The 21528-nt window shown below is 43.0% G+C and overlaps 1 protein-coding gene across 1 annotated transcript; it reads right to left on the bottom strand.

Annotated features, from left to right (window-relative positions):
* Window positions 1-3383: 3383 nt before the first annotated feature.
* On the bottom strand, window positions 3384-21243 carry rbm41 (RNA binding motif protein 41; the record flags this gene model as incomplete). Its single annotated transcript, XM_080749524.1, has 8 exons — window positions 3384-3496; window positions 4661-4808; window positions 8086-8666; window positions 10464-10659; window positions 11171-11372; window positions 13820-13936; window positions 16002-16087; window positions 21235-21243. The coding sequence occupies 8 exons, from the start codon at window positions 21241-21243 to the stop codon at window positions 3384-3386; spliced, it is 1452 nt and encodes a 483-aa protein (XP_080605650.1).
* Between the last annotated feature and the right edge of the window lie 285 nt (window positions 21244-21528).

The raw sequence follows: 21528 nt of genomic DNA, 5'->3' as shown, positions 1-21528 counted from the left end.
CACACACACACACACACACACACACACACACACACACACACACACACACACACACACACACACACACACACACACACACACACAGTGACACAGTGTACGGTACCTGGTCAGTATTCATGCTGTGTGCAGCAACTCACCACTCTTCTCTTCCTAGTTGGCAGTGTGTGTGTGTGTGTGTGTGTGTGTGTGTGTGTGTGTGTGTGTGTGTGTGTGTGTGTGTGTGTGTGTGTGTGTGTGTTAATCCCATTAACAGGCTGTAGGCACTGCCATGTGAGAAGAGATTGAGGGAATTAGGAGGTGATGTTAACAACGCACGCACGCACGCACGCGCGCACACACTCACACACACACGCGGCCCACATGACAAAAGGAACAGAGCTCCATTATTCTGCCGCGGGTCAGTTTTATGCGGAAGTTGAATATTAATGAGCGCACTGGTCACTGTTCTGAGATCAGTTATTAATGCACGTATAAATATTACATTATATGAATATTATATTATATCATATTTACATGCAATGCAAGCAAGCCATTGTGCACTTTCTTGCCGTGGCGTCAGTTCAGCAAAAGCTAGTGTATGGCAAAGACGAGAGTCCTCATCAAAAATCGTGTTTCGTCCGTTTTTCCCCAGGTTTCTATGGTTTCTTGGGCTGGATATGGCAGCCTGGAACGGTTGTTCAAGTGCAGCTAAACTTGGCATGTTAGTAAATGTGCCACAATTAACAATAATGAATTGCACCTGTGCAGCTGACCTGCGGAACCTGGGAATATACCATTTTGTCAACATGGGGAGAATAAAAGTGTGGAGAATATAATTATAATACCTTTTTAAAGAAGAGACCATTTTGTAAAATTTTGCATTTGTAGTTATTTTACTGTAATTTAACAACATAATAACCAGCACAGATAGACCAAGAGACATTCATGGATATGATGAATATTTATATTTAAAAGTAACTTTTGTTGTCCCCCTAGACACTATGGCAGCTGCATACCCCTGCCATACCCAATTGACGCCCCTGCTTTCTTGTGGTCTAAATCCTTAATAGTAAACCTTGTATCTGAGCTGTACTGTCCTGTACTATTCCTATATGTACACGTCTAATAAAGTATGATATCAATCAATCAATCAAACCACACCATTATCTTATTGTTTATGTCATGGGTCTTCAACAGGGGGTCCGGGACCCCTAGGGGGTCCTCAGAGTTACTACAGGGGGCCCTCCAAATCTTTAAGTGATAGAAACTTTTTTTCTCCTTTTTTATAATAACCACTTGAACCCTAACGTCCATATTCTGAGAACTTTAGCCAAAAATAGCAGATCTACAAGCTCACAACGCCTCGCGAAGTACAGAGTGAAAGGTCAGCTTTATTAGGTTTTGACAGTTCAAGTGGTTAAATATCTGAAAACACAAATTGACATGAATCCAAAATACACTGATGATTGTGCTGTCAAACGATGAAACTATATGGAATCTATGAACGAAGAATGAATGAAGGTTGTGGGGGTCCCTGCTTCATCTCTTTCTCAACTAAGGGGTCCTTGGCCTGAAAACGTTGAAGACCCCTGGTTTATGTCCATAATGACTAACTAAACAGGTTTTACTGCAATTTGTTGCTGTGCAATTGTTGAAACATTGGGCCTTAAACGTCAATCATGTTCAAATCATGTCACCTTATTCCAGTCCATTCTCTAAATTTGTGCCAAAACACACTACTTGTGATGTAGGCTGTGTGTGTGTGTGTGTGTGTGTGTGTGTGTGTGTGTGTGTGTGTGTGTGTGTGTGTGAATGTAATACACAATGAAAACCATTTTTGATATAAATTGATTTGCCTTTCAATCAACTGTAACATACCAGCTGTTTGAGGAGCTGTCAGAAAGCACCATCTAGTGTCCAAAACACTGACCTACAACTTGAAAGAATCCACTAAGACATGCCACCCACGCACGCACGCACACACACAGCCACACACACACACACACACACACACACACACACACACACACACACACACACACACACACACACACACACACACACACACACACACACACACACACACACACACACACACACACACACACACACACACACAGAGAGAGAGAACTGTGTGTACAATTATGATGTTACCAAAATGATTGAACACACATGTAAGGCACATGCTTCATGCTTTACCTGGGGGGAGGTGGGGTGTAAAGCAGCATCCAATTCAATCGCAACGGCAAGATGTGTTAATTATTATCTTATTATCTGAAAGTCCAAAATAGAAGGGTAAAAAAGGAACAATATTTCTTGTGATGTGTTTATTGCGAGCAAAACAGATCATAGCATCGTATGTAAAGATACCAAATATTGGTAAATAAATTGTATACAAAGCTGACTTTTCTATTTTCTATTCTATTTTCAGAAGTTTTCAAAATAACTTCAAACAAAGAAAAACAAAATAGCTGATCCACAAGCTCAAACGCCAAACCTTAACATTCAAATATACACAAATTACATGTACATAGAGCCTAGAGACTAGAGCCAATTTCACGCCACCCAAATCTCGGTTAACTCTCTCACTCAACACATTCCAGCTTAACCCGGAAATCGTTTGTGTCCCAAATGGTCATTTGCAGGGACGTGCAGAGAATATTAGAGAGGCAGGGGCTGACATTTCTAAAGGGGTTATTTTGGTGAAAATATCGAAAATAGCAGACCTCCAAGCTCACAACGCGTCGTGGGGTGCGTAGTGAGCTTGGAGGTCGGCTATTTTCGATGCTTGATTTCTAGTCATTCTTTTCTAGTCATTCTTTCAATTCTTTCAACATAAGTTGCTGCATTCAAGTTCAGGAGAGTTTGGACAAAGCAATTATCTTAAATGCTGCCTTCAAGTATGGCATGAAAAGAGAGAATTTGCGTTTCTTTCACCATAGTAAAAACTGCATTCATGGTCTGGAGAGGGCACTTTTTACAGATGGATAAAAGGGCAGGGGCTCAAGCCCCCTTTGATGTCTATGTGTGCACATGCCTGGTCATTTGCTTTTGGTTCGTCTGTAGTAGCAAGTGAACATATACATTTTACTGAATTTTGTCATCTAACTATTAATTTACAGAATGTCTGTCTGTCCGTCCACAGATCTACAAGCTCACAAATAGGCCATTGCCACAAATTCTTAAACATTTGTTTTCTAATTCATGTCATTTCTAAGATTTGTATTTCTTATTTATTTATTCATGAAATTATTTTGAAAAATCATTGATTATAATTTTTTTGTTTTGACATTTTACTCGTGACCTATAAAAATGTGTCCGCGACCCACAAATGGGTCCTGAACCACAGTTTGGGAAACAGTGGGTTAAGACATCAGATGAACAGAGTCTCTGCTTCTTCTTCTTCAGTCTTTAATCTCACCACTCTTCTTCTCTTTGCCAAATTCAATCACCAGTGGCTTCCCTAGCAACCGGTAACCATGGAGCAGCTGGAGGGCCTTCTGGGCTGTGTGTACGTCTGCAAGGACCAATCACAAGACATGTTACTGGAGAGGAACAGAGGACCAATCACAGGACATTTTGCATCCTCACGTTATGTCAATCATGTTTGCACACTGCCGTCCGTTTCGTATTTATTTTCGGACCATGTTTGATTTTTTCAGAGTACCAGGCAAGTACTCATTTGAGAGGAGACGTAACTGTCTATATTATAAACACAACAACAGATATCGGTCTAAACACCTGAACGTGGCCTGAGTTTACCTATAATGTGCTGTTTTTACTGTTGCTATTACTGTTGGATTTGTACTTATTGAGGTAAAATTTACATTTTTAATCGCACAGCCCCAGAAAGTAAAGAAATAAGTGTCAAATTGAGCTGTAATTAAAATCGTACCTTTCATTTTATAATGGACGATTTACTTTTCGAGCAAGTGGGCATGACCTTTGGGCAAGTAGAATATGACCTGTACTTGCCCGCCCGACTTGCCCATGAGACAAGCACCAACTTAATGTAAGAATGGTAAACATCAGACATTAGTGGTGTTTCCATAAAGCCGTTTTTTTGCGCATTAAGGCTTTTGCGCATACATCTTTTTATGGAAACACTTCAAAAAAACATTTATGCGCTTGGAGGAGGTGGATTTTGGGGCTTTATCGAAAAAATTAAATGCGCAAAAGGGAAATGGAAACACTAAGCGAATAGGTTTTCAAAATTAAAATACATTGAATTGGCTGAAGGGGGCTGAAGGGAGCTACAGTACCAACTTGTTAGCGCCGCATTTCCTACTACTGTACCTCGCATTGGGTGTTTATTTTACGGCGCACTGTGGAGTGCAAGCCTCGTCCGTCACATCACCCAAGTAAATCCTGGATAACACTTCGTCGACACACCGTGTTGCGTGTCAAAAGTGGCCGATCTACAAGCTCACAGCACCTCGCATCCGCAGCGCGTTGTCAGCTTGCAGATCGGCTACCTTCCAGATGCAGCGGTCTCCCAAGAATCGCATTTCAACAGCGGATGGAAACAGGCTAAATTCGCTTTTTCTTTTTTCGAATTTCTGACAATTCGCTTCCTATTTTCGAAAAAGCTTTATGGAAATGCAACTATAAACACACACACACACACACACACACACACACACACACACACACACACACACACACACACACACACACAAACCTGGCAGTGTAACAAAGGCGTGTCCCTTCATCCTGCCGGTCAGGAGGCGGTACACCACCGCCGGACCGCCTGCAGGTTCAAACCGGGAGAAGAGCGCCACCAGCTGGGCCAACGACGCCTGTGCACTGACGTTCTTCACACACACAACCTACAGTGTGGAGAGATACAGTAGATATACACGACACATTATTATTTATTTTATTGCAGGGTTTATTCAGTTTTTTTTTATGTACATAAAAAGGGAGAACAGCAGGTCTAGGACCCCTAGGCCAGGGGTTCCCAAACATTTTTGTCTCAGGTCACCCCATAAATATATATTTTTTAATCCGAGGCACCCCTACATTATAATTTTCACTCTCTGCACCTTATATTTATGGCATATTGTCGTTGTCAGGTGGAAACCTTAAACCGTTCATTTTGTATTTATCATCTATAAATGTACTAAACAAGTGAAAACAGCAGATCTACAAGCACAAACGCCTCGCATCGCGAGGGGTTTTGTGCTTGTAGATCGGCTGTTTTCACTAGTTTTGTGCGACAGTCTTGTATGATGATTGAAACGTGGAGATACAAGGTTTCTACCCGACAGTGACGATATTTTAGTGATTATGTTGCGAGGAAAACGTTGAGATAAAAGCCTTTTTGGTTAGAACTGACTGAAAATAACTTTGTACTTCAAGTTTAAAATGATACTAAATATTTTTTCAAGTGTCAAATAAATTCCAAATATTATCAAATTATCTGCAGCCAAAAAGGTTTGAGAACCTCTGCCCTAGGGGGTGCTCAGAGCTACTACAGGGCAGATAGATGACTGTGGCTTGTTTTCGCCCCATATATCACAAAGCAAGAGTTTTTTTTAACGAAAGTAAACCATCTTAGTTTCATTCAGATCACGTAACTTCTGGTTGCACTCTACTTCGGTGCTGCTGGGACCAATCACAGACTGTGGACGAGCGCCCTCATTCCATGCCGTGACGAGAGCTCATCATGGCAACGCGAGCCTTGCGTAATTTGACGAACAGACTCGTCATGGCAGTTAACCCCTGGAATTATTTTATACTTTAGCTATTGAAAAATAGCAGATCTACAAGCTCGCGCTATGAGCTTGTAGATCTGCTATTTTAGAATATTTAAAGCAGAAAATAATGCTTAAAGTAATAATGTGTAAAAATGCATCCAGATTCTGTGGGGAACTTTGGCTGAAAATAGAGAATCTATTCTATGCGGAAAAATTGGTCCACGACCCGGACATGAATCCCAGGACCACTGTTTGGGACACAGTGGTGTAGAGCCCGGGTTTGTGCCCAGGTAGCTCAGTCGGTAGAGCTCTCGCCTTTGGCCCACAAGGTCATGGGTTCGATTCCGGGCACCGCCAACTCAGCGTATGAGTAGCACGGCTTGGCAAGTCGTGCGGCAAGTACTGGGAGCTGATGGTAGGTGTGGCGCTCCACCTCAGCAGTCCATCTCTCAGGGGTCTAGTGCATTGTAACGGGGACAGACTCCCGCGTGTTACCGGCTGATACCGACAATAAGCCACTTCCGACCTACTTGGTGTAGAGCAGGGGTTTTCAAAGTGGGTGACGGGGCACCCTGGGGTGCCGCAAGATAACTTGATAATATTTGGAATTTATTTGGACACTTGAAAAAAATATTTAGTGTCATTTTAAACTTTATTTTCAGTCAGTTCTAACCAAATGGCTATTATCTCAACGTTTTCCTCGCAACATAATCACTAAAATATTTTCACTAGTTTAGTACATTTTATAGATGATAAATACAAACCGAACGGTTTTGGACATACAAGGTTTCCACCCGACAACGACGATATGCTATAAATATAAGGTGCTGGGAGTGAAAATTATAATGTAGGGGTGCCTCAGATTAAAACAATATTCATGGGGTGCCCTGAGACAAAAAGGTTTGGGAACCCCTGCTTTAAACCAATCCAGTGACTTTGATTGGTGCAGGGCTGAGCATGAATCAGATTGTAAATACCATCATTTATCTATTTCACTGCAGATTAGGTTATCATCCTCATCCTTAACCCTTAAATTCAACAAATTCTTTCAATCCAGCGCCATGTCCCTTCTTTCCCGAGCGTTTCAGGAGGAACTGCGTCACTATAAACCTTGTTTTCATTTCGACTTTAACCCTTTTTGTGCCTATCCCGGACAAGTTCGGCTTTATTTCAATCCAATACAATGTTTTTTTTGCTATTTTACTTACCCTGAGCTGCTTGTAGAGATGTGGGTGGTCCTGGCTCGTCCTACGCTTTCCAACAAGTGATGCTAGATGGTCCGACGATTTATTCCATTGAAAAAGGTTTAGAATAAAGTTTAGAGCCCCCCAAAAAAACTCAATCTATACTGTCGGCAGCGCAACGTATTCCGGGGTGCCTATCCCGTACTAGTCCGGGATATTTAATAAAATGAATTAATTAATCGGAGGCCTAAACGAAGCCCCGGTCTAATTTTCCATCCATTCCCCAGGCCTGGATGCTGTTTACATTGGCCCGTATTCGGGCAACGCCGCCGCACCGCGCCGCCCACTCCAATACAAACTCACATCTTTAGAGACCTTTTTCTCTGAACTGTGTTCCCAGCGCAGCGACAACGTTTTTTTGCGGCTAAAATAGCTTCAGATCGGGCTTCTAAAAAATTAAGAAGCTAATAGCTAACTGTTAGCTAACTTCCTCCGGTCTTCATCCATAACAGTGGTTGGAGTCAAAGCCCAAGCCACTACTGCCTCTGTAGACGGATGTTAGAGCGAAGGCCTATACAGAAATGTCTGGCACTCTAGCGGCACCTTGTGGCCCCGGCAGTAAATGCATTAATACGAAATTAATCTGACCGTATAACATTTTTTATTTTTTTTACTTAAACTTTTTATCCCACAATTTTGTAACCCATTTTTTCACCCAGTGCCAATTGCCTATGTAATCCTGGGCTCTGCTCTCCCTCTGCCGCGCCTGGGGAGACAACGGACTGACCTCATGCTTCCTTCTATGCATGAGGAAGTCCAAGTTGCTTCTTTTCACCTGACAGTGGAGATTTCCCTGGGATGGACATAGCACGTGGAAGGAACACGTTATTCCAACCAGTTCCTTTCCCCTCCATCAGGCGCCCCGGCTGGCCAGGGGGAGGCATTATTGAGACCAGGATTACTTGCATGTTTTTGTGAGGGTATCTACCCTAGGAGACACAGGGTGAACATGCAAACTCCACACAGAAAGGCCCTATCGCCAACCCCACCTAGGGTGTGGGCGCTGATGACGCGGAAGAGGGAACACACCGCCAGTGCCCACAGCGTCCCCCGGCGGGAATCGAACCCAGGACCTTCTAGCTGTGAGACGGAACGCTAACCACTGCGCCACCGTGTCCCCTCCGTATAACATTTTTAATAAATAAATGCAAAATTAATCTGACCTTAGACGGCTGTCCTGGGTCGTAATTCTTGAATCGTGGAATGTTTTTTATTTCTTCGTCACTCGCTCTGTTTTCAACGATGTCTTCTTCTGTTATTGGCTCGATCTCTCCGCTGACCGCCAGTGGTCTGTCTGCCCCCGCCCTCCCTGCTACACGCAGGCTGCCGATTGGCCGGCTGGCGTTGATCGTGTGCGGAGCGGCCAATGGCTGCCGTCCTACAGCGTCCTGAGCGTCCGATTGGTCCAAAGCCCCAGGCCTCCTCTCCGATAGGCTGGGTAACCGCTCCGTCTCTCCTGGCGTTTTCGATTGGTGCTCAGCGAGGTCACGTGATTGGTCTTTTTTCGTGCCTTGTGATTGGTCGACGTTGTTCGGTGAACTCTGTGATTGGACAGTGTGTTGTTTCTGGGTGCTTTGTGATTGGTCACGGTGTTCACATGACCTTGGAGAGAGGTCTGCTTCTAATTGGTCAGTCTGTCTCTCTGAGCCTTCTGATTGGCTGCCTTCCTTTGGTGAGAGGAGGTCTCTGTAAAGAGAGTCCAGAGGATCTGAGGATGGAGCCCCCTGCTGGTCGGCCTGCGCACCTACATCTGAAACACATTCAAGTTGAAGATTATATTCTATATAGATATATATTATATATCTACTATACATCACATGTGAAAAACAATAACGATGGTACCCATATATGGATATCCATATACTGTAAATGGAGATATGCTGTGAGAGCCAAAACATGCTTACTCAGTATTCGTTATGTGAAAATCCTATGACGTCTATCACATCTGACATCATACATACAATCCCTTTTATGCCCATACATGGAGATGTCTGTAGAATCAGCCACACAGATATGGGCTGTCTGAAGGGGAGCACACACTGGACGCGGGCGGCTGCGCAGCGTTGCGTCACGGTATCGATGCACGTGAAGTGCCGCGAGGTAACCCCAACTGGATGCGGCGCGCTGCCACACAGCACATGCATTTCCCCCGGTGGGGAGAACCATGGGAGAACATGTTCAATGCGCGGCAACGCTGGAAAAATAGAACAGTGGCGCATCGGCGCGGCAGGCGAGGCGGCAGACCCGCGGCTGCGAGCGTTTGACGGCGCCGGTGTGGGTTAGTTCAAATAATGGGGCCGTATGTTTTGACGAGCCGCTTCCGCGCCGCCTCCCGTGTCCAGGGTGTGCTCCCCTTTAGTCATCTGTCTTGGCCATATATGGATTCTGTTAGTGTGGTATGTGTCCGATGTGGCCTCCATATATGGGCATTCCCATATGAAGTACATACTGATTGTTTAGACTTACTGTTACCTGCCCCTTCCTTGTATATATTGTATATACTGTACTTACTGATTGTATAGACCTACTGTTTTCTTTTTTTCTTTACATATCTACTGCATAGTACTGTGTTCTATTTGTCTGTCATTCAATGTTATATGAGATACTTTAATGGTTTCCTGTTGAAATAAGCTTAGTCTTTTCATGGATCTCCTTTTAGTAGACCTTGTACCAGTGAACTGTACCGTCATGAATCTGTACATTTTCCTATGCAAACTTCTAATAAAGCCTTCAATCAATCAATCAATCAATCAATCAATCAAGTCCTGTTAGATATGGGCTTAATATTGATGACATCAGGGAACTCCATAAATGGGATTCTGCTAGTGTGGTTCCCCTGACATCAAGTCAGAGCATGATGTCAGAGCGTCAAACGCATAGACCTTACAAAAGTGTACACGGACAGACGGACATATACTGTATGGGCAAACTGTGACGGCTCTGATCGTAAACCGCGACCTACGGTCGCAATTAATTTTTTACTGTACCTCGGTGGTGGTCTATATATTACATGTTTTACGGTACCATGGAGGTAGTCTATATAGTGAAGCAATAAGCCACAAGAGGCATGTGGTTACCTGGTATTTTATAACGGCTGAGAGGCGTTATAAAATACTCTCAGCCCTTATCAAATACAGGTAACCACATGCCTTGCATGGCTTATTGCTTTTCTAAAACGGTTACAATATGGCAACATGAAAAATCATAGACATGTACCAATTAAAACTGTTCCATTTCACTAATAATTCACTGCAAAGTATGCAAGAAAGTTCCGAGCTACAAGAAAGTAGTTCCGAGCTTTTTTGCCAACAACACAGCTGCAGATAAATGGTGCACTGTGGAACACTATGGAAAGAAATAACACACCTGGGTTTGATATAAACTGATTCAAGGTGTGGGTTATACTTTCTTATTACCCGGCTTGTTTGGATGCTTGATTCTGGTTGATTCTGGTCAGAATCAAGGAATGGAACTAGCCGTTTTAGAATCCATGTTTTACGGTACCTCTGCAGTAGTCTATATATTACATGTTTTACGGTACCTCGGTGGTAGAGTGCGGTCAGGAACCCAGGGTTGTCGGTTGAAGTTCCGTGGAACAGCGCCTGTTCGATCTCCATCTCCCGCCTGCTCATTGGCCGACTGGCCGCAAAGCGCTGCGGGCGGGAGAGAAGCTCCGCCCTGGCGGCCATCTTGTCTTTGATGACCTGCAGACGCTGCTGTTTGGCTGCTGGAGACACCTACACACACACGCAGTCACGCACGCACGCACGCACACAGAGTTGACAGGAAACATTTTGGCATGTTAGCAGCAATGATTTTAAGGACACAAAAAATGTTAAATGGATACATTTTTCTAAACATACAAATAAAGCATTTAGTACATTAAGACCTGTAATTATTTTATACTTTAGCAATTAAAAAATAGATATACAAGCTCACAGCTTGTATACAATAGATCTCTATTATCCTGACCCAAGAAAAGCTCAGAAACATGACTAGCATATCGTCACTGTTGGGCAGAAACCTCGTATCTCCAAGTTTCAAATTTGTAATTTTTTTCGCAAAGCAAAGCCTTGCTTCATCATACCTTCGCACAAAAGTAGTGAAAACAGCAGATCTACAACCACAATTAAATCGTTAATCGCAATTATTTGAGTGACAATTAATCGTCATGTAAAATGTCATAATCGTGACAGCCCTACACCTGGAAGTAATGTGATTATTCGTTTAGGGTTTTAGGGGTGGTACCTTGTCAGTGGAGGCGGGCGCGTCTCTGCTGGACCACAGCTGGATCTCTACGTCCGTCAGTCCCAGCTCCCGCAGGCCGTCCACGTCCTTCTGTCCGTCCTGCAGAGCCTGGAACTGGGACAGGCTGCGAACCCCGGCGGCCTGCTCCCCGAACGGCCTGTAGAGAGAGGCCGGGGCGAAGCACTGCCGCTTCGCTACGCACCTGCGGGGAAAAGTAAACACACAGGGATGAGACTAGGGCTGTCACAATTATGACATTTTACATGACGATTAATTGTCACTCAAATAATTGCGATTAACGATTTAATTGTGTTTTTGTCATTGACGATTACATTTCTGTTTGGCTTTTTCGGCTTTGAAGTTGCACATGGTAGATATGACACATGACCTAAATATACAAAGAAATTACTGACATATTTGACAACTTTATACTTAAAAAAGAACATTGAAGTGGAAATAGACAATCTACAAGCTCACAACGCGGCGCATCGCGACGCATTGTGAGCTTGTAGATTTGCTATTTCCACAATGTTTTACTTCAACATGGAAACGATTATGACGATTATGAAAGATAATCGCGATTATGAAAAATAATCGCGATTAGACGATTATGTAATAATTGTGACAGCCCTAGATGAGACAAGATTTCATGTCACGATTATATATTACAATTTGTGATCCGTTATCCCAGGGCAGAACATTTGCCCCCAAAGAATAGCAGATTTACAAGATCTGCTATTTTTTTGGCAAAGAGATTTGGTAGAGAGAAAAAAGAAAAGTTGATTGATTGAAGTCAAGAGGTTTGCATAGGAAAGGGTATAATTGTTTTAACTCATATAACATTGAATGACAGACAGAACACAGTACTATGCAGTAAATAAGTGACGCCCCTACGTAGTTTACTGTACGTTATTTCCAGGTCAGTTATACCAATCATAGAGGGTTTAAGTGGTACCAGATATGCAGCTGGGCAAATAAAAGGTGAATCCTAGAGAGGGACGGTCGCTCACACACAGACGAACACAGACACACACAAGCCATGTTTTTTACCCATTTTCAACCAGTGCCAATTGCCTATGTAATCCTGGGCTCTGCTCTACCTCTGCCACGCCTGGAGAGACAACGGACAAACCTCATGCTTCCTTCTATGCATGGGTAGTCCAAGTTGTTTCTTTTCACCTGACAGGGGGAATTTCCCTGGGATGGACGTAGCGTGTGGAAGGAACACGTTATTCCAACCAGTTCCTTTCCCCTCCATCAGGCGCCTCCGGCTGGCCAGGGGGAGGCATTATAGAGACCAGGATTACTGCATGTTTTTGTGAGGGTATCAACTAATGGGCAGCAAAGACATGCAGTGAAATAGCAGCGATCAGTTGCTGTTGCCGTGAACGTGTCTGAGAACGGTGCGTGGACACAGACAGTGAAACGACTTGAGGCACTTGGATGGAAAGGAGGATACGGTTGTGACGTCTCAGGAAGAGAATGTGGGAAGAATGTAAAAAAATCACACCCAATGTGAAGTGAGCGGTGGTCGTGCTTGCATAACGTCTTCAATCAATTGGTAATTGGTGATGTACTATGGCTACACACACACGCACATTGCTATGGCAAAACGCTGAGGAAAACACATTGATATGGCAAAGCACTGAGGAAAAGTGGCTACAGATAGGTCTAGGATGTAATTGGTGATGTAATATGGCTACACACACACACATATTGCTATGGCAAAACGCTGAGGAAAACACATTGCTATGGCAAAACGCTGAGGAAAAGTGTCTACAGATAATTGGTGATGTAATATGATGTAATATGGCTCCACACACACACACACACACACACACACACACACACACACACACACACACACACACACACACACACACACACACACACACACACACACACACACATTGCTACTATGGCAAAACGCTGAGGAAAAGTGGCTACAGACACACGAACAGGCACTCTTAGGAGCGCCGCTCAAAAATTGGCACGAAGAAGTTTGAGAACTACTGATTACATTGTCATTTGAAGAAACAGCCTCAGATCTTAATGGGTTCATGGTAGCATTCACTTAGTCTGAAAGATGTAAGTTGTTACCATTGTAATCCAAAAGATGGCGCTCCTGGCTGTCTAATTCATGTTTCACCACCTGACTTTTCTCATTTTCTGATGTGCCCAAATGCTCCCTCAGATAGTAAAGCTTTGTAAATAATATGAGATTTAAGACAGTTAAAATGATTTAATTATATTTTCCCTAGCCTCCGAAACCCAGGCTTTTATATGTTCCCTGAAACCTCAAAGTAATTGTATTTTCTTTTTCTTTTTTTCTTTTTTCTATTTCATTATTCTTGCATTAACCCATAAACTCTGGGAAAGCACTGTAATTTTAGGTTTTAAAGCGTTGGCTGTTCAAAGAAATAGCAGATCTACAAGCTCACAAAGCGCACACGTGTTTCGGAAGAAATCTTCTTCTCTGGTGCAAGACATTTTCAGGTGGAGGGGTCCGCACCGCACATTCATTTTTGGGGTCCTTAAGTTCACATGAAGAAGTTTGAGAACTACTGGTTTAGAAGGCATCTGTAGAAACGACCTCAGGTATTAATATATTAATAATAATTAATAATCAATATATCGTGTCCTGTTCACCTGTTGAGGTCTGCGTCCGTGTTGAGTTGCCGTAGCAACAGACTGTGCAGCTGTCTCTGTCCCTCTGTCTCCTGGTCCTCCAGGACCGGGCCGTCCTCACAGGACGCACGACTCACACTGTGACACACACACACACACACACACACACACACACACACACACACACACACACACACACACACACACACACACACACAAGGGACAGTGATTTTATGAATGGCATTTCTTAACCACATTGACATTTTTAACCACAAAAGCCAAAAAACTGCAGACCTATAAGCCCACGACGCATCGTTGTGAATGTGAGCTTGTAGATCTGCTGTTTTTGGCAAGATGGCAAGATCTGCTGAGTTATGGCAAGATACCATAACTCATATCACGAATCCCTAAAGCTAATTTCTGTTTGATGAATCCTCACAAAATGAACCAAAGCTGAATCTTTTTTTCGAATTGTAAACGTATATTCCTATATATTATTCGAAATATTCGAAACCTGTCAATAGTGCAGGTTTTTAAGGGAGAAATACACTGTGATTCTCCAGAAAATACATGGACATTATATTTCAACACATACAGTATGGACAAACCCACACCTTGACATGTACACAGAGCTTACACACATTTATCCATAGACCAAGAGCAGCTATATGGAACGGAGAAGTAATTAAACCCCTCTTTTGAAAATGTCTCCTTAAAATTGCTAAATACAAGGCACAAGTACTTAGTATCCATATGTAGTGATGCGCAGGAGCGGGATTCGAACACCACTCTCCCACTCGCCAGTCCGACACCCAAACCACTGTGCCAATAGAGCTGAGCTCGATTGGCAGGGCGTTTGCGGGTCGGTTTATTGGCTGGGGCTACAATCACCCCCTCGGTCTTTCGAAGCGCATCCTCGCGCTTCACACTTCACGCCGCGGACCACCGCACACGACGTCCCTCATGTCCCTCACGCAAGGATATCACGCTCCTCATCCTGCCGACAACGCCAGATTGTAGAGATGCGCAGGAGCGGGAATCGAACACCACTCTCCCACTCGCCAGTCCGACACCCAAACCACTGTGCCAATAGAGCTGAGCTCGATTGGCAGGGCGTTTGCGGGGCGGTTTATTGGCTGGGGCTACACATACAATAGTTTATTTGCATTGCAAAACGATTCGATACCGATTATTTGCATTGTGAAACGATACAAAGCCAAACAGTACAATATTTTGCTGTTTGCTTATCGATATAGTAGCAAATTAAAATGGATTTTTCGATTCGGCCTCAGTTACTATATCGTTACACCCCTACCAAACAACCATTCTTGTGGTGTCCAGGATTTCCAATATTCTACTATACTTGTGGTGGACCTTTGGTCTCAAACTGGAGCAAAATGAGTAACAGTTTGAACACTTAAGCACTATTTCAACTACCAAAACAAACAAAAAAAAGAGATAGATTGTAGATTGTCCCTTGGCATGATGAGCACAATTAGAGTGTGTAGCCCGGCAGGGGTCTTCAACGTTTTCAGGCCAAGGACTCTTAGTTGAGAGAGAGATGAAGCAGGGACCCCCCACGACATGTTCATAGATTCCATATAGTTTAATTGTTTGACAGCACATTCATCAGTGTATTTTGGATTCATGTAAGTACTTAATAAACTTGACCTTTCACTCTGTACTTGGTCTGCTCTTTTTCCCCTCTACACCAAACCTATTTGCTGAAAATAGCCGATCTACAAGCTGCGATGTGAGCTTGTGGATCTGCTATTTGTATCTGCTTTTTGGTTAAAGTTCAAATGGTTAATATTAAAAAGGAGAAAAAAGTTTCTATCACACAAAGCAATTTAGATGTATTTTATTCTAGATAGCCAGTCGCTTTACAAAATAAACTAAAATACCCTTCATTAAGAACATCACTGGTCTAGGGAGTAAAAAGAATACACTAAGCAAAGGTAAACGTTGCATTTGATTTAAGATTCAATAAAGCTGTGCTGACATGTTATTGGATGCATTAGCATCATCATTAATTAGTTAGCATTATCTGTGATTCTGGACAAATAAGTAGCAAACAAAGTGGCACAATTGTTGGAAAAAGAACATGATCATGTCTGGCTACAGATCATATCATCATATCGTTAGACTGGAGTGTAATTGTAGACATGTGGGAATTAAAATGAGATGGAAACGGTTTGTTTACCGTCGCATGATGATGCTCCCTTCTTCCGGGTTTTTCTTCCTGTTTCCGCGGAGTGTGGAATTGTGGGAGTTGTAGTCAGATTGCACCTGCACACGCTGGTCGCAGAACAAACACACACATTGGAATTTTGTTTTTTCTTTTCTTTTCTTTTATTATTATGATAGAACCACTTTGGGAAGGGATACATTAAGGTGTGTGTGTGTGTGTGTGTGTGTGTGTGTGTGTGTGTGTGTGTGTGTGTGTGTGTGTGTGTGCGTGTGCGTGCGCGTGCGTGCGTGTGTGTGTGTGTGTGAGAGAGAGAGAGAGAGAGAGAGAGAGAGAGAGAGAGAGAGATCGGGAGAGAACCCAGAAAAGTGCTTTCCATTCAAAACAATAAGCAGACATTATATTGAGCTGTAAGCTACTTTCCTGTACTTTTTTCCTGCTAAACTACTAAAGACCTGTCCATACTTTGACCGAAACAGAACTTTTCGGTCAAAAGGTAAGGTTCGACTACAAAATGACGTCATTCGCCACTTCTGAAAAGCATTAGACCGAATTAGAGTTCGGAAAATTGCATGTCGAAAAGTCCAACTCACCGAACATATCGGAGATACTGGACAGGTATCAATCAATCAATCAATCAATCAATCAATCAATCAATCAATCAATCAAACAAACAATCAATTTCACATATGCCTATATTGCTAGTTATATTGTATTATACTCTACCATAGAGATTTACTAGTTCTATACTCATGTGCTAGTTATATTGTAATAACAAAGGCCTATACTCTAGATGTTAAAGAAAAGCACCACCCCAGCCACAAACCCCCTACATCGACCGCGGCCAAACTCGATTTTGCGGTTTTACATAGGTTTCACTTTTACATAGGTTTCACTTTAACTAATGTCATATAACATATCATTGCGACCGTAGGTTGCTATAAAGGCTCCAGCTCATGTCTGCATGTCTGTCCATCGGTCACTCTTCTGACATCACAACGCCTCATCCCAGCTCAGCAGAAAGATATAGCTGACCTGTTCTGAAATCACAATGATGTTGCAAATTAATTCCGTCCTTGTCCCTTTTATGCCCATACATGGAGATCTCTGATGTCATCAATATTAAGCCCATGTGCGTCACAGTGTGTACAACCTCATCCCAGCTCATCCATATTTGGGAAAATAATGGACACATTTTGTCCAACTTAAACAACCAACCGCAACGTGAGTCACACTTGCAAATTAATTCCATCCTTGTCCCTTTTATGCCCATATATGGAGATCCCTGATGTCATTGCAACCGTAGGTCGCAGTTTAGTATGCCAATATCTCCGCATCAGTATGACATCACACTGCTGACATCAGTATGACATCACAGCGTACACAAATGACCCTTATATAAGACCGGCATTATCTACCGACAGATTAGTAACAAGATGTCAAAATCGTTGAAGGTTGAATCTCCAGATATGGAGATAACCAACACATCCCTCCATATATGGAGATAACCGACGAATCTCACTAAGTCTGACCTCACAAGCCCCATATTTGGACACGAACAACATATAACTCCATATATAGAGACATAGCTGCTGACATCAGTATGACATCACACTGCTGACATCAGTATGACATCACACCGTACACAAATGACCCTTATATAAGACCGGCATTATCTACCGACAGATTAGATGCAAGCAGGATCTCGACTCTGACACAACTCATCGGCTCATAAGCTGGTTCTCCCTCCATATATGGAGATAACCGACAAATCTCACTAAGTCTGACCTCACAAGCCCCATATTTGGACACGAACAACATATAACTTAAAAACCTCCATCGTGTCCAAATATGGGGCTTGTGAGGTCAGACTTAGTGAGATTCGTCGGTTATCTCCATATATGGAGGGATGTGTTGGTTATCTCCATATCTGGAGATTCAACCTTCAACGATTTTGACAACTTGTTACTAATCTGTCGGTAGATAATGCCGGTCTTATATAAGGGTCATTTGTGTACGGTGTGATGTCATACTGATGTCAGCAGTGTGATGTCATACTGATGCGGAGATATGAGCAGGGCAAAGGTGTGACGTGTGACCGACGGACGGACGGACGGACGGACGGACGGCCGGTGGAGGTTTTGATACTGAACTGCGACCTGACGGTCGCAATAACGCATGACACTTTGGTTCCCCTGACACATCACTGTGACATCACAGGTGACATCACAGTGATGTCAGCTACTCAGAGCAGGGATCTCCATATATGGGCATAAAAGGGATTCTGTGATGTCAGATACTCAGAGCAGGGGTCTCCATAAAAGGGATTCATGGAAGGGCGAGGTCGCTTTTCGCCCCTAGGCGTCTTACTGGTCAATATTAAGCCCATATCTGTACCATTCCCAGCTCGCATGTTCACGTGCCCATGTGTCGCTTCTCGCCCTTAGGGCGTCTTACAGTATATCGTCGTTGTCGGGTGGAAACCTTGTATGTCCAAAACCGTTTATTTTGTATTTATCATTTTTTAAATGATTTAAACTAGTGAAAACAGCCGATCTACAGGCACACAACGCCTCGCAGTGCAACCGTTTGTTTTGTATTTATCATTTTTAAAATGATTTAAACTAGTGAAAACAGCCGAAAACAGCTTGTAGATCAGCTGTTTTCAATACTTTTGAGCGATGGCCTTGTATGATGAAGCAGTGCTTTACTTTGCGAAAAAAATTGAAACTTGAGATACGAGGTTTGACGATATATTGGCTGCACCTGTACTGTATGTCTTACCTCAGGTACTATTGTGTAAATATGTAGATGATTTGTCTGTTTTTTATTGATTTATTGTCCCATTTGCCCCCCCCCCCTCTTCTTCTTCCCTTTCTTTCCCCCCTATGGAAATAACCAAAACGATGTAGCTTGAACAAAAAGAAGATTCACTCACTGTTTTACACATGTGGGCCTGTAGCAGGGGGTCGTCAACGTTTTCAAGAGAGAGATGAAGCAGGGACCCCCACAAACTTATCATAGATGCCCTATAGTTTCATCGTTTGACAGCACCATCATCAGTGTATTTTGGATTCATGTCAATTTGTGTTTTCAGGTGTTTGACCACTTGAACCATCAATACTTAATGAACTTGACCTTTAACTCTGTACTTAGTCTGCTCTTTTCCCCTCTACACCAAACCTCTTTGCAGAAAATATCTCCAAGCTGTTGTCGTGAGCTTGTAGATCTGCTATTTTTGGCTAAAGTTCTCCGAATATGGACTTAATAATACGTTCTCAGAATATGGACGTTAGGGTTCAAGTGGTTAATATAAGAAAGGAGAAAAAAGGTTTCTATCAGACAAAGATTTGAAGGACCTCCTGTAGTAACTCTGAGGACCCCCTAGCGGTCCCGGACCCCCTGTTGAAGACCTCTGCGCTGTAGTAACGCTGTGGTAACAATCTTCCACCCCATGTCAGAGAGCGAGTCAAAGCACCTTAGCCTGAGTTTAAATCACGTTTGAAAACTCACTAGTACTCCTTGGTTTTTGATGATTCAGACTGAGAGTTGCTCTTTCCGTTAAGCCAGGGGTCTTCAATGTTTTCAGGCCAGGGACCCCTTAGCTGAGAGAGGGATGAAACAGGGACATACTTATTGTATAAAATTGTGTTGCAGAAGAAAGATTTTCATAGATTTTCTAGACAGCTTAGACTTGTTTGACAGCACTGTCATCATGTTGGAGTAATGTGTATTTTTAGACATTTAAAGGTGAAAGTGTCCGGGGGTCATCTTGTCCCTTACTGGCCTTACAGCGTGGAAATGTTTAGTTTTTTAATAGATTTTTTACACCATTATAATGTTCTCGTTTTGATCATTAGACCCAATCACTGAATATCGGTAGGCCTACGTCTCCAGCTTCAGGATATGTATGATACTGATTTACTACGAGACTGTGGCATTTTATGAGTTCAGTAGTTTACAATCTAGGCATTTAGCAGACGTTCCTAATTGAAAGCGACTGTGGTTCTCAAAACTTTATTTTGACCATCATAACTAAACATCATAACATAACTACGGCTATACTCTACCCTGATTGGTCGAGGACTGGCTGGCCACCTCTGAAAACCGAATCTAGCTACAGTATGCTCGCAACACGGGCCTTGGTGGAAGTCCTTATATGGTCAGCACACATTCTAGTGAGGAGAATGAATGGAAAATGTACCAATTATATTTTTATTTGAATGAAATACAATCACTGAATATACCACTTGAACCGTCAAATACTTTCTTCTTTGCCAAAAATAGCGTGTGTACACTGTACAGTGATTCTCAAACCTTTTAGTCTCAGGTCACCCCTGTAAACAACCTTTTCATTCAAGGCACCCCTGAATTTCATTGCTACTCTATACCTTATACATTTATATCATATTGTGTATAGTTTCCATTATGATTATGTATGATTGATAATGACCTCATACTTGACATTTAACCACTCGAACCCCGGCAACCACATCCTACCTGGAGGGAACATTCATTCACCAATAATAGGCGATCTACAAGCTCACAACACGTTACAACGTGATGCGTTATGAGCTTGTAGATCGATATTTTTGGCAACAAGGTTTGGTGGTTATAGGCTCTAGATCAAGGGTCTTCAACAGGGGGTCTAGGAACCCTATAGGGGGTCCTCAGAGTTAGGGGGTCCTCCAAATCTTTTTGTGATAGAAACCTTTTTGTTATATTTTTTTATATTAACCACTTGAACCCTATAGTGTTCTTATTCTGAGTGTTCTTATTCTGAGAACTTTAGCTCGCTGCGAGGCGTTGTGAGCTTGTAGATTGGCTATTTTTGGCAAAGAGCTTTGGTGTAGAGGGGAAAAAGAGCAGACTAATTACAGAGTAAAAGGTAAAGTTTATTAAGTATTGACAGTTCAAGTGGTTAAATTGATATGAATCCAAAATACACTGATGATTGTGCTGTCAAACAATAAAACTATATGGAATCTATGAAAAGGTTGTGGTCCCTGCTTCATCTCTCTCTCAACTAAGGGGTCCTTGGCCTGAAAACGTTGAGGACCCCTGCTCTAGGTTGTACACGGTCAGAGCTGCAGTGGGCGTACTGTCCCTTTAAGAGGGCATGTGCCACACCCAGCTCCCTGCTGAAGGGTGTGGTTAGCAGCCTGTGACGTCACCGTGTTACATTAGCTCTTCACCAAGCATGCTGATCACCTTGAATGATCCCACCTTCATCGTCGCACACACTCACCCTCCTCATCCTCGGTGTCAGTGTGTGTGTGTGTGTGTGTGTGTGTGTGTGTGTGTGTGTGTGTGTGTGTGACGTCAGCCTGGGGGGTTTAATCGAGGACACACACACACACACACACACACACACAGAGAGAGAGAGAGAGAGAGAGAGAGAGAGAGAGAGAGAAAGAGAGAGGGGGATAGGGAGAGAAAATGGGGGGAGTGTGTGTGTGTGTGTGTGTGTGTGCGCGCGTGCGTGCGTGTGTGCGTGCGTGCGTGTGTGTGTGTGTGTGTGTGAGACCGGTAACAACTTTCA

Source organism: Nannobrachium achirus (genome assembly GCF_963921795.1).
Source record: "Nannobrachium achirus genome assembly, chromosome: 19".
NCBI classification, from domain to species: Eukaryota; Metazoa; Chordata; class Actinopteri; order Myctophiformes; family Myctophidae; genus Nannobrachium; species Nannobrachium achirus.
This window is presented reverse-complemented; position numbering and strand designations above follow the sequence as displayed.